The sequence below is a fragment of the Heptranchias perlo genome, chromosome 31 (assembly GCF_035084215.1).
Source record: "Heptranchias perlo isolate sHepPer1 chromosome 31, sHepPer1.hap1, whole genome shotgun sequence".
NCBI lineage: Eukaryota > Metazoa > Chordata > Chondrichthyes > Hexanchiformes > Hexanchidae > Heptranchias > Heptranchias perlo.
The window spans coordinates 28,976,062-28,990,889 of NC_090355.1; the positions used below are offsets into that span (position 1 = coordinate 28,976,062).

Sequence of the window (14,828 nt, forward strand, 5' to 3'; positions counted from 1 at the left end):
CTAGTCTTACCCTTTACTCTTTTCAATCTTGATAGTAATCTGTGCTGTGGGTCTTAATCCTTCATCTGGGTTTTTCCATGAGAGAAAGCAAAATAATGTAAATTAAGTATATATAAAAAAAGTCAACACCCAATGTCTTAAAATGCATTTAACAGTCCTTATCCTCCATTGTCATTTAAAGGAAATAGCAGAAAAACAAGACAACTGAGATGCCTGTGTGTTCATGATTATTCATTTTATTTAAAGTGTAACCAATATAAGCTAGCAAGATACAGAGGGAATCTGCACTTTCCTTTCATCACAGAATTTCATATTCTGTAAATTAAAATGCATCAACAGGATAGTCAAAGCCCGACCTCATTCATTTAGATTTTGGAATTGTGGAGTTCTGGAGGCGATGGTATTCCTTCAGTCTGTTTAAAAATACAATAAAATATTTAGCTATTTGTAATAAAACAGGGAGACGTCAAAAATGTAGAGAATTTGCTTTACATGAAATTTAACAGAAATCTATTAACTTCCTCTCAAAACTCTTGTTAGTTCTTTCAATAAGGTCTGCCTGACCATCATCGGTAAGGACTTGCACAACACCAGGTTATAGTCCAACAGTTTTATTTTAAATCACAAGCTTTCGGAGTTTACCTCCTTCGTCAGGTGATGACCATCATTGGAGTTTCTAAGATGTGGAGATGCCGGTGATGGACTGGGGTTGACAATTGTAAACAATTTTACAACACCAAGTTATAGTCCAGCAATTTTATTTTAAATTCACTATTTTATTTTAAATTTATTTAAAATAAAATTGCTGGACTATAACTTGGTGTTGTAAAATTGTTTACAGGAGTTTCTAAGATGTGGGTGTGCCATATACAGCAAGGTTGCACAGCTTGACTGATGTACTATAATTGTAGCTCATTCATTCTTCGTGTTTAGATACATTGGCCTTTAAACAGACCACCATGGGGAAGAATTTCCCCGACGGTCATGCAGGGTGGGTTTTCAGACCATAAATGTTTCAACTAGAGTATTTAAATTCCAAATCTTATCATTTAGTGGCACCAATAAAACCTCATTAATTGCAAATTGAAATAGCAGCACGAGAGGAAATGTGTTTGTGCACAAGATTCCTCACACGGTGGGGGGGGGGGGGGGGGGGGGGGTAGGGTTCCTGATCTTGGCTCCAAGATGAAATGGAAGAGTGGGATTAGGCACTTTTGCTGGATGGAGAAAAGAATTAGAGGGAGAGATACCCAGGGGCCGCTGTTGCTCCCTCTTCACGCCAAGTTACAATGTGGCTGCATACCTACCCTTGTGGCTAGTGTATGGTGCAATAAGATAATAAAGACAAATAAGAACTGCATTTTTACCACATCTGTGTTTTGGCTATTGTTCAACATTTTAGCTTATGCTCAGAATGGTTTTATAAATTATGTCCCCCATGATAAATGGAAAAAAAATAATAAACTTTTGAACTAAGTATAAAACACCTGCGGTAAAAATTTCTCTTCTTAAAAAATATAATGACACCCACCTCAAAGAGCAGATTTTAATAAATCCACCTGCATCAATTGGGTCATAATCACCCTGTACGTTCATGCTGGAAAGAAAAATGTAAAAAGTTAATAAATCACATTAATCCACTCTTGGTTAGTATTCTTCTGCTACATCCATTGCTGCAATGAGTTATTCAAATCGTTAAATAATACATTCAAGTACTTCTGGTGAGGTCTAAATGTAACCACTACTATAATGCTCAGTCAGTTTTTGAATATCAGAAACTTAAGGCAATGTCTCACCAGATAGATAAAGTTTGATCACAATACGAAGTACAATTTAGATGGTGTAGCCTGTTGGAGAACCAAAGTCATATAGCATGGAACAGCTAGATAGAAATTTGTATCTCCTCACATGATTTTCAGTGCACCATTGAGATGGGGTGCCAAGCCACAGCAAAAACTTGCATTCATGTAGTACTTTTAATGTGGAAAAATATCCCACTGCACTTCGCAGAGGCATAATCAGATAAAAATGGACACTAGCGTGGTGGCTAGGAGAGTGTCTATGGATGTTCTCTATGAACTTCCAGAAGGCATTTGATAAGGTTCTGCACAAGAAATTATTAGCAAAAATGAAAGAGCACGGAATTGGAGGCAACCTTGTGACATGGGCTGGTAATTGGTCGGGAGGTAGGAGAAAGAGAATAGGGGTAAAGGGAATGTTCTCTCATTGGTGGGACGTGATAATTGGTGTTCCCAGGATCCGTACTGGGACCTCAGCTTTTCACTATATATATTAATGACTTGCATGAAAGGAATAGAGAGTTGTGTATCCAAGTTTGCAGATGACACAGTTAGGCAGATTAGTAAGTAGTGTAGATGGGAGCAGAAAGTTACAAAGGGACATAGATAGACTAAGTGAGTGGGCAAAACTATGGCAGTTGAAATTCAATGTGAGAACTGTGAAGTCATCCATTTTGGATCAGAGAAAGACAAATCAGAATATTTTTTTAATAGTGGGAGACTAGGAACTGGGAGGAGCAAAGGGATTTAGCATTCAAGTACACAAATCACAAAGCTGGTGTTCAGATACAAAAAGTAATCAGAAAGGCTAATGGAATGTTGGCCTTTATCTCTGGGGGTTAGAATACAAAAGTGAGAAAGCGATGCTTCAGTTGTACAGGGCCTTGATCAGACCCCATCTGGAGTACTGCATTCAGCTTTGGGCACTGAACCTCAGGAAATATATATTGGCCTTGGATGGGATACTTCGCAGATTCACCTGAATCTTATCAGGGCTTAAAGGGTTAAATGTGGGGGGTGGTGGGTGGAATCCAGAATATGAGGGCATAATCTTAAAATTAGAGCCAGGCCATTTAGGAGTGAAATTAGGATGCATTTTTTCAAACGCAGTGGCAGGAATCTGGAATTCTCTCTCCCAAAAGGCTACAGATCAGCCTTCATCTAACTAAATAGTGGAACAGACTCGAGGGGCTGAATGGCCTGCCGCTATGTTTCTAGGGGGCTGAAGCCTGAGCCACCAATATCAAGGTAAAGGGAGGGGCGTAATGCACCAGAAGGAACAGAGGGGAATGGGGGGGGTGGGGGGAAGATAGGTAGGGGTGGGGCCCTGAAGGGATTTAAACACAAGGAAGATAATTTTAAACTGGAGGCATTGAGGTACCAGGAGTCAACGAGGACAGGGGTGATGGGTGAGCGGGACTTGGTGTGGAATGGGATACGGGTAGCAGAGTTTTGGGTGAGCTGACGTTTACGGAGGGTGGAGGATGGGAGGGCCAGGAGAGCATTGGAATAGTCGAGTCTGGAGGTGACAAAAGTATGGATAAGGGTTTCAGCAGCAGAATGGCTGAATTAGGTGCTGAAGCAGGCAATGTTCTGGAGGTAGAAGTAGGTAGTCTTAGTGATGGAGAGGATTCAGAATTGGAAGTTCATCTTGCGGTTGAATTGGACGCAGAGTTACAAACAGCCTGAGACAACGTCTGAGGAGGGTTTTGGACGCAGCCAGATCTGGGGACGGACAGCTAAACTAGTTGTGCGCCAGATACACTCAAGTCTTAGTCTTGAGGGAGCAATGGTTTTACTAGGGATAAGGACATCAAAGGTGAACGTGACTGAATACTTGAGCAGATAGAGGGCTGCTGAAGTATTGTGACAAAGGGAGAACCAAAGACTAGGCAGTTGGGAACCTGAAAATGCAGTTGTAAGTGACATGGGGGAGACTTTTCTTCCCAGGGTCAGACACAGAAGGAAAGTTGGTTGGAAGGAGGTAGGAGGATGTGGGTGGTGAGGGATATAAGGAAATGGTTGGAGGTGCCCTTGTCTGTGATTGAATCCATGGCAGTAGAATAAGGCTATGTGCTCCCTTATTGATAGCTATACAGTGAAATTGGCAGAAGTTTGGGAACCTGCACCTTTGTGGTATAATGGGTCTCTGAAGAAAAGGGAAGAAAAAAATTACATCCCCCCCCATCAAAATTTTAATGAGAGAATTTGTCAAAACCATTAAGTACTTATCTTACACTGAGTTTGTGTACTTCATCCTGATTTCAGTTATGTAATGATCAATGCATATTATAGAGCTAATTTTGATCATATAACTGACATCTTAGCAGCAATGTGATGTATCTACAAGCACTACACCTAATCTAATAAGCAAACCCATTGTTTATTTTAGAAATTACATTTTTTTAAACTCCTCGTACCATGAAGACCATATGAGCAGATTGATATAAGGGTAACTCCCCAGTGCACCTATACCCCTATGGTAGCTACTGTTTGCTAAATAGTGTTTGTATCCAAGGTTTTGCTTACACCAACACATCAATCTGTTCTACCCTTGCTAAATGTAGGGTCAACTGCTTCAACAGATAAATCAGGATCAATAAACGATTCAAGTATAATGCACGTTGACAGCAACATGTCCATGAAACATACATCACTTTAATTTTACTCCTCAGACTTTTATTATAGTCTGTTAGAAGGCAAGTCTAAAAGCCACAGCATATTGACAGTCTTTTCAATGGACAACTTTTGTTCAACAAATTGATTTTTTTTTATTATTCTTTGACACTCAGGGCTAATAAAATGAAATCTCTCAGTTAAACCACCAGAGTTTTATTTTTAAAGGAAAAATTAAAAGCTGAGTTATTATTTTTTTGTTGATCTATAATGTGCAGGCTGCTCTTGACACTTCCATATAGTGGGAACTTAACAATTAGAGAACATCCATCAAAAGTTACTTTTGTTGGCAGTTGTAATCTGACAATGTCAAGGACGTAGAGAATCTTCAAGGCAACTTGGCCAACTGAATGTATTGAGAATCTGGTTCTAATATAGAAAGGGCATTGTATTCACCTGCAACATGCAATGTAATAAAAACTAATCAGGTCACATGGATGGTACGACAGGACTTGTGTCTCATGCCATAGGTTTTGATTGCAGGAGTCTGGTTTTTAGTTACATGACGAAGCATTTACTTGGGTGTTTAACAAAATAAATAAATTGTAGGGTAATCCTCTCACGCACCTACAAGTGGCTGCTGGAGCACCACTGGCATTGGTCTGGGTTCAGTTTGCCTGCTCATACTGACAGCTGCAGACAGCTGCAATAAAAGCATGTGGCTTAAGCCAAAGTCCTGTCCTACCTACCACATGATCTGGATTGGCAATAAATGGGCCTCGCCAATGTTGCCCTCATCCCCAGAACAAATTAAAAAAACATGCATGGACAATTACCTATTGTTACAAGCTATTTAATGCAAAAATTCCAGAATCAATCAATCTGGAATGCAGATGGAAAAGCAAATCATTAAATAAATTTGCATTAGTTCCCTTGATGGCCTAGTGGATAAAATGAATAGTCACGCATTAAGCCATGGAAATCAGAAGGCCTCAGGTTTGATTCCTGGTTTGTGCTGACCTCAACCAAGGCAGCAGTTTGCGAGGGGGTGCTACAGTTGGCATGTGTCCCTGGGCTGGGTAAGGAGAAAAATGTAACTTAAAATAAGTCAGGCTTTCTGCTCCTTTTTATCTAGTGATCCCTGCTGGAAAATGTGTGGATACAGACATTGGCTGTGATGTTCCTTCCACAATCGAGTAGGCTGCCAATGCTCACTGTCTGGCCTCATGCATGAAAAATGGCCAATTAGATGAATTACCAGACGGTTGCAATACTCATGAAACCATACCACAACAGACAATGGCACCTTCAGGTGAAGAGGGAAGAAAACCAGAAAACAAAAATCATGTTAATCAGTCACAACTCACACCCGGGGCCCTGAAGTTATCCAGTCTCCCTCATTCATGGAATAAATTCTCTCCTTAAATGGTTCATTGTTGTGAACCCTCTATTCAAAGCACAAAAATTACCCCTGTCAACTCTGTAGGATATGTGACCCTGCAGGGACTGAAGAGGGAGGAGGGTCAGAAACTGTTAGTAACAATGCTGCATTTTTTACCAATCACAGTACTGTGCAGGTTCCAGTCCACTACTGCAAAAAAACAGGTATTTACATTCACAGGGGAAGTTTTCCTTTGTGCACTATCTGTAAAAAAAAAATGTAAATGCAAAAATTTCTATACACTAGCAAACAAATTAAAACTTCCCTCGTAGTTATGTTAAATTTTGATAATTTTTCTAAAAAGAGGCATAACAGCATTTATTTACAAATGTTTCTCAGCCTTTCCATGATGCAAAAGAATATAGCAGACAAGTGTTAACTCATGTTTACACAGATTGTGGCCCAACCATTACAACACAGGTAGTCTACCTGCTCTAGCCTCATGATGAACACTCCAAACCCAATCAGTAGGCAAGACTGATATATATTAATTACCTGCACTTGGGTATACAGTGCATAATATCAAAGATGCAGATGGCACAAAACTCAGAAATGTAGTAAACAGTGAGGAGGATAGTAACAGACTTAAGGAGGACATAGACAGACTGGTGAAATGGGCAGACACATGGCAGGTGAAATTTAACACAGAGAAGTATGAAGTGATTCATTATGGTAGGAAGAATGAGGAGAGGCAATTTGAACTAAATGGTACAATTTTAAAGGGGGTTCAGGAACAGCGTCACCTGGGGATGTATGTACATAAGTCTTTGAAGGTGGCACGACAAGTTGAAAAGGCTGTTAGAAAGGCATAGGGGATCCTTGGCTTTATAAACAGAGGCACAGAATATAAAAGGAAGGAAGTTATGCTAAACCTTTATAAAACACTGGGTTAGGCCCCAGCTGGAGTTTTGTGGCCAGTTCTGGGCACCACACTTTAGGAAGAATGTCAAGGCCTTAGAGGGGTTGCAGAGGAGATTTACTAGAATGGTTCCAGCGATAAAAAAACTTTAGTTATGTGGAGAGACTAGAGTAGCTGGGGTTGTTCGCCTTAGAGCAGAGAAGGTTAAGGGGAGATTTGAGAGGGGTGTTCAAAATCATGAAGAGTTTTGATACAGTAAATAAGGAGAAACTATTTTCAGTGGCAGAAGGGTTGGTAACCAGAGGACACAGATTTAAGGTAATTGGCAAAAGAACCAGAGGCAACATGAGGAAAAAACTTTTTACGAAGCACGTGGTTATGATCTGGAATGCACTGCCTGAAAAGGTGGTGGAAGCAGATTCAATCATAACTTTCAGAAGGGAATTAGATAAACACTTGAAGGGGAAAAATTTGCAGGGCTATGGGGAAAGAGCAGGGGAGTGGGACTAAATAGATTGCTGGTCATAAAACTAGGTGGGATCGTGAGTTATGAGGAGGATGCAAAGAGGCTTCAAGGCAATTTAGACAAGTTGGGTGAGTGGGCAAATACACGGCAGATGCAGTATAATGTGGATAAATGTGACGTTATCCAATTCGGAAGGAAAAACAGAAAGGCAGAGTATTATTTAAATAGTGACAGATTGGGAAATGTTGATGTACAAAAGGACCTGGGTGTCCTTGTACACCAGTCACTGAAAGCAAACATGCAGGTGCAGCAAGCAGGTAGGAAGGCAAATGGTATGTTGACCTTCATTGCAAGAGGATTTGAGTACAGGAGCAAGGATGTCTTATTGCAGTTATACAGGGCCTTGGTGAGATCACACCTGGAGTATTGTGTGCAGTCTTGGTCTCCTTACCCAAGAAAGGATATACTTGCCATCAAGGGAGTGCAGCTAAGGTTCACCAGACTGATTCCTGGGATGGCAGGACTGTCGCATGAGGAGAGATTGGGTCGACTTGGCCTGTATTCACTCAAGTTTAGAAGAATGAGAGGGGATCTCATTGAAACATATAAAATTTTGACAGGGCTAGACAGACTGGATGCAGGGAGGATGTTTCCCCTGGCTGGGGGGGGTCCAGAACAAGGGGTCACAGTCTCAGGATATGGGGTAGGACATTTAAGACTGAGATGAGGAGAAATTTCTTCACTCAAGAGGTTGGTGAACCTGTGGAATTCTCTACCACCGAAGGCTGTGGAGGCCAAGTCACTGAATGTATTTAAGGAGCTAGACAGATTTCTAGACACAAAAGGCATCAAGGGCTACAGGGAGAGAGCGAGAATATGGTATTGAGATAGAGGATCAGCCATGATCATATTGAATGGCAGAGCAGGCTCAAAGGGCTGAATGGCCTACTCCTGCTCCTATTTTCAAGTTTCTTGCAAAGAGCTGGCGCAGGCATGATGGGCCGAATAGCCTCTTTCTGTGCTGTATCATGCTATGATGACAAAAACTAACAGTAACAGTCTAATAACTGCAAAGGACTGCTAATCTTGATCTGGGCTTTAACCACCATTAATACTCAAACATTTAGCCAAGGTATCTCTCCTTTTCTGATGTACTGCCTATTATAACAAAGGGCTTTTTTATTAATACAAGAGGTAGTGATAACTGTGTCAAAACTGAGAACAGTATAACAAGGGTGGAATCTACATCAAAAAGGAAGCAAAATGTATTTTAACACCAACTATATTAGCAACCCTTTCTCACTGCAAGGTTTTTAAATTATATCTTTAGGGGTTGAAACCATACTGGGTGATACAGTACCAAACATATTAATGTGTTTGTATGAAATTCCTTAATAATATCAGACAGCAGGATGTCTCCTACAACAGAGAACCTTTTAAAGATTTGGGCCCCAATTTTAAAGGGGCAGGTAGAGGGCAGGTACGGGGTGCGTGACGAGCCCCAAAGCAGGCTTCTTCTGGCCCACGATCTGGCCTCCTGAGAGGTTTGGCCCGACGAGGAAACCATCACTGACACCCCCCCCCCCCCCCCCCAACCAACCCCTCATGCCTCCAACTATAATTGCAAATCAGGTCCCGATTACATCATCAGACCCGATCTGAATATTTAAAGAAGGACCCCACTAGCTTCTTGCGGGTGTCCCACTTTCCTGCTTACAAGAGCAGATTAACATTGGGACACAGCAGGATCAGAGGGCTACATTTTAATTGACCCCCCCAGTCCGATTTCTGCCAGGTGGGGAGTTAAAATCAGGATCATGGTGTTTAAGAAACAATGATATGACTGACCCTCATAAACCTCACCCTGTCAGCGTTACAACTAAGAGCCTTATAATGAGGCCAGAATGCACCAATATAATGTTGCTCACATCATTCTAATAATAGGTGCTCAGCAAAAACACTATTTTGAAATGCGAAGCTGCTGGACCTTGCTTCCTGAACTTATTTTTTACATTACATCATGTGGGACAATCACTATATAAGTCTGGCTTCCCCGGGATTGTACTATTCAGAGAATATGGAGTAACACTATTATTTCAGAAACCTCTTCTAATTTGAGCTGCATAACACAACGAAGCACCAGCACCAGAGCTGTGGAGTGGTGAAGCACAGCCGTAATTCTATATTTTGCTGAGCTCCTGTTGTATGGCTATGGAGAGGGGCTAAGATGAATCCTGTCACCCTGTTCCCGCTGGGATGAAAGTGGGAAAAATATTGTTCGACAAAACTTTCCTGTACTATTCTCATGTGGCTCTTAGCAGCATTTCAGAGCTGCACTGGCAGTGGTTTGGGGAAGGTCATCTGCCTGCCTGTCTACCTCTCAGCTGCAAAAAAAGGGGGGAAATTAAGGGGATAAAATCCCTTAAATAATTCTTTAAAATCTCTTCTGTTTTAACTTGTTTTTTTAAATTGTCTGCTTTTCTTCATCTCCCTCCATATAGGTTTCAAAACACAACAGCAGTTACCATCCACGTTGCGACTGATGAATTATTTGCGAGAATAAAAAAACAAGCAATTTGGACGAATTTACAATGGTGCTGGATGTCTCTCCAGAAATCCATGCTTTTATTTTTGTGCAGTCGAGTGGGCTGTATGCCGTATAATTACATTACTTTATACCTACTGTGACCAGTCACTTCCAGCCTCCTGTACTGCTTACTGCTATTCTTTTATTAGTATGATTCCATCATCATTCAAACATTTTAAAGGCACTGATGTAGAAATTGAAAGAGAAATCGCTTTGGAACTGACAGGGAATAAATGCTCCTGATTACTTTTACTTTATTCATTTAGCTCCTTCTGTGACTGTAAGCCATAAAGAAGGGGATTATTAAGGGTTACTCTGCACACATTTTGGCTACAAAAGAGATAAATCAGCTGTGGTATTTATCCTACCCGATACCTTTTTTCTCAGGGATAAAAACGTTTCAATATCTTTACAATCTCAAAACGTAGCTTTGACAATAAGAAAATAAACTGTATGTGTAACACAATACAATTTTAACTCTGCATGAGTAATTGTATTTATTTATTTAAAATCAAGGATAATAGACACAGTTTGTTGCCTTTTTGAGTGGACTGCAAGAAACTTTACACAGATTTGTATTGATCCACTGAATGGTACCATGGGTTATTGATCTGTATGTGTTATTGTTGATTTTTTGTAGCTGTAATTGGTGGATTAAAATCAATAAAAATTCTAACACTGAAACATGTGCATTAGATGCAAGTAAACAGGAACTGGTATTTTTTGGGCACAGTGTGTCTCAATGTATAAACAGTAATGCATTGCCTCCCCATACTTACCCACTTACAAAACATCAAACTCAATACCGCAACACACACATAATTTTTCTGCTTTTATTATCTAATATATACATTATACACAGCAAGTACATTGATAATGGGATGAATGAGAGTGATTACAAGCAAATAATTTCATCAAGAGGGTCAGGGTGGCATCCTAAAACACAACTTAAATTTCAATTTATCAACATCAACTGCACTACGAGATGTTATTTCTTTTAAAACTCAATCCTAAGTATACTGCTTCCATGAATCTATGTATTGCGTTTATTGAAAGCACATATGGTGAGGAAATTGGAGGTAACCAAATGGAGCAAGAAGCTCCTCATGTGCCAGTTTGCACTGATAACACATACTCATAAGTGCACCATGCAACTCAAACTCCAGTTACACCATTTTTGATTTGCCTACTTGATGCCAGGAAATATTCTGCTTGTACCAAAGTTTCGGTATGGTAAATATCTCAGTAAAAACCTGCATTTATCTTTTTTTAAAACTACATGGTTCCTTCCGATCATATCAGAAGGATATTTTTTAAAAAATTCCAGCAAATTTCCTGTAATATTCTGTTTATGTATTAGATTATAGATAAATTGAGAAGACACCAATTCTGGCAATTTAAAATAACACCACAAGATGCTGGGGATGCACTGCAAGTTAATCAGCATCTGAAAGAGAAAAAGTTAGGTTCACATTTTGGGTGGGACCCTTCTTCTGGGGACCAAGGTGTCCAGGGTGTTAGTGTCCTTTTAAGACGGATTCAGATGTGGAACCAACTCAGACAGTAGGAACCCCCGTTCTGTCTTTCATGGCAGCTATGAATTTATGGTGATATGTTTTATAACTAATTTCCTTAATGTTCATACTGCAAGATATAAATCCTTCTGATCCTGATTGCGTTGTTCCGCTTTATTTGCCTGACTTCTTATTTTGGCATCATGTTCAAACTTGAGAGATTTTTCTCACTATACCCTCATCTAAGTCATTAACACTGACAGCTGAAATGGGTTGCCAGGAAAAGTAATTCAGGCCCAAACACTGGACATATTCAAGAAAAAGCTGTATTAGGAAGATGTTACGGTTGGTATTTTTACGTGATGAGACCAAGTGGGACGAAGAGCCTTATTCATCCAAACCAATCTTGTGAAAGGAATTCACAGCACAAGATGTCCCATGCTATTCAAACAAAACTGCAAATCAATCAATAAAGGTTGTGATGTTACGTACCTGACAAGATCTTGGTTGTACAGGGAAGAAGGTGACTCCCGACCAAGAATGTAAACTTGTCCCTTAAAGACAGACACCTGAACTTTCCCTGCAACGTTCTCCTGCGATTTGTTGATGCAGTGACGGACAAATTCACACTCTGGGCTGTCCCAAAATCCTATCGTCAAATCGAGAAAGCGAAAGAATTTTCAAACAAGTGCATAAGTATTGAACAGATAAATCAGAAATGAATGCAAAGTAATAATCTGACAGAAGATTACTTAAGTGAGCTGGTTATTGTTAAATTTTATTTTAAATTTTTGAAAGCAGTGTAGAGCTCAATTTTATGGTTTTTAAATGTATTAGGGGCCATTTTCCTCCCCCAGTCCTCATGCCAGGGCAGTAGTCAGGCACAGCACATCCAAAGCCCCTAATTCATGGATGCAAGTCATTTTTATGGCCCCGACTTGACTCCAGCCTACAGCAATAAGAATGGCCATAATCAAAAAACTGTTTAGTTTAGTTTATTTTCTGTAAAGATAAGTACTAATCCATAGTCTGTTCAATTGTTTTACACAAAACACAACTGGACATGCATAGCCCCATATAATAATTTTGCAATGTTGAAGTAATTATCACCCAATATCTCGACAACACACAGTGAGCAGAAATGCAAACAGAATAGGTATTGATCCTACTTTATTAAAACTATAGGCCCTAAGTTTAATAGAGTTCTTCACTTTCTCTATGGATGCTGCAACAGGCTCACCTCCGTTCTCCAGATTTTTTTTGTTCTAAACAATGACCCGATACCCAGTTGGCCCGTTAAGAAGAAAAAAAAGACACAGGAAAGAAGAGAAAAGACAGAGGAAAAGGAGAAAGAGGAAAAACAGAGCAAGACAGATAAAGACTATTTTACTGTCCATTCAATTTTCATTGCACTGTAAGTGGAAGCCACAATTTCTCCACTTGCTAGTTGTTACAAAGTTGAGTAATGCAGAGCTCCAAGCATAAATACTCAAAGCTACATGTGGAATGCTGCTCACTGGTCACCCACTGCCAATGTGCATCTTCCCATAGTTACCAGGAGATGTCACTCTGTAGCTCTAATCATAACAAAAATCAGAGATAAAACAACTACATCAGGGATAATGGGACACTATGACACATACACAGGCTGTCCCCTGGAACCAAGCAATGGATACAGCTTGCTTTTAAAAAGATTTTTCCAGGGACAGTACCTCTAATATGCAGGTGTACAGTTTAACTTGTAAATGGAAATCTCACATTTAGGGCTTGCATATATGTTCGCGTTAGATCAAGTATTCATAGCAAAACAGGTTATAGCTGACTTTAGAGCTCAAAAGGCATAGCCAAACTGGCTAAAAGATAAGGAAGGGATTAAACAGGAAATAGACTAGGGTAACTGTGAAAACCCAGGCTGCACAACCGATCAGGTACTGATACAGCAGTACACACTAGTACCACTGCCACTCCCTGCCACAATCCTCAGGATGTCTACAATGCCAGCTGTTCAATAAAACTCACTCACTGCTACAATGTACACTATACCATCTACATGGCATACTATGGAAGTAATTTGTCATGTGCTATAACCAATAAAAAGTACCCAGATTCTCCAGTTATTCTCTTCAACAAATACCCTGTATTTTTATTGTTTCTTCTGTAACTGTACTTCATTAATACACTGCAAAACTGCTCTAATTTACTGATAAACTGGAATCCATTCATCTAATTTGGACTAACGTTCTGTTAATTACTGTATAACTTGGTACTACTACTGGATTCAATTATTTGAAAAACCTATTTGCATAGTTTTTTTTATTATATACAGATGTTTGAATGAATGATTCTTTTATTTACTTTCTTTCTGGAGTGGGGGTTGGGGAGTTAACATCTATTAGAAATGACACCACATGACAATTTCACAAACCTACTGGGAATCACCAAAGTCATTACAAGAGAGGGCCTCCCTGGAAAGAAAGAGTTGAAAAATGGCTTCTTTCAACTTTGTAAAGCCCTCCCAACCCTGACAATGAAGTCACAAAGGGCAGTTCAAATTCATCCTGCAGGCCTTTGAGCTCTGAATGAACAGCTGAACCTATTTTCTTCTGGGCCTGGTGTGGCCTCCTGATAGCTTGTTGAACTGTCCCACGAGGGGCTCTTCAGACCTTCTACTAAATCTAACTGAATAGCTGAGACCTGACCCAGTACTTATCAGGACTGAAATCAAAGGTCCATATGTTTCATTTTGCAAACCTACACGTTTTTGTTGATGCTCACCACTACCCTCTTTCCAAAATAACATCTCTAATCGGAGCTCAAAACAGCTGACAGTCTCCAATTTCTCCTTCTTTTCTGTCCCTCTTTCTTCCTCTGTACAAGAAGCTATCACAAGTACATCTGTCTGTTTGTCTGGCTCATGCACACCTTGCCAACATATTCTGCAGCACTCAATTCCCTCAAGACAGAGACAATATAATTGCTTTTGAGTAACATCACTGAAAACCTATGATTGCTCTGAGCCAAGACCTCTAACTGGCATCTGCCTTCTTTGATGCAACACTTCCCATAAAAATGATAAAAAGGTTAATAGCACCCTGGGTATATTTTATTTAAAACTAAAATGGGTTTGTAGCACAGAAAGGTTTCTGCTGATAATGATGTGTAAACCTACCATCAAGTTTAAATAAACCGTATTTAAGACTCACTTTTGTTTTGCACTCAAGTTGAGGGATGTTCATGCTGGGAATGGAACAATTTCCATCAAGCACTCCCAGGTCAGTGATTATGCAGAACAACTCCCTCTACTCTCTCTCAAGAATATAACTTAAATCCAACTTAAGAAACACACCCTTTACTACACTAGTGTGACATTTCAATTTCCTACACCACCTACCCTCGTGGCTTCTGAGTAAGATTGACAAATTAGTGCCAATGTATGGACTGTTTTGTACTACAGACTCAGACCCAGTGAGAAATGAGCTGAGGCTGCCTTAACTTATTTCACTTAAGACCTCTACAGCTTTCAGAATGAGAATAGTTTCTTCTCAT

The 14,828-nt window shown here is 40.0% G+C and overlaps 1 protein-coding gene across 1 annotated transcript in view; it reads right to left on the minus strand.

Moving 5' to 3' along the window:
* Positions 1-216: 216 nt before the first annotated feature.
* ass1 (argininosuccinate synthase 1) overlaps positions 217-14,828 on the minus strand; it is a 115,061-nt gene continuing 100,449 nt past the window's right edge. The window contains exons 13-15 of the mRNA XM_067969848.1: positions 11,775-11,931; positions 1,532-1,597; positions 217-413 (exon numbers count right to left, since the gene is read on the minus strand). Of these exons, the coding sequence (XP_067825949.1) occupies positions 362-413; positions 1,532-1,597; positions 11,775-11,931 (275 nt within the window). The 3' untranslated portion in view covers positions 217-361. The remainder of the gene's footprint in view (positions 414-1,531; positions 1,598-11,774; positions 11,932-14,828) is intronic.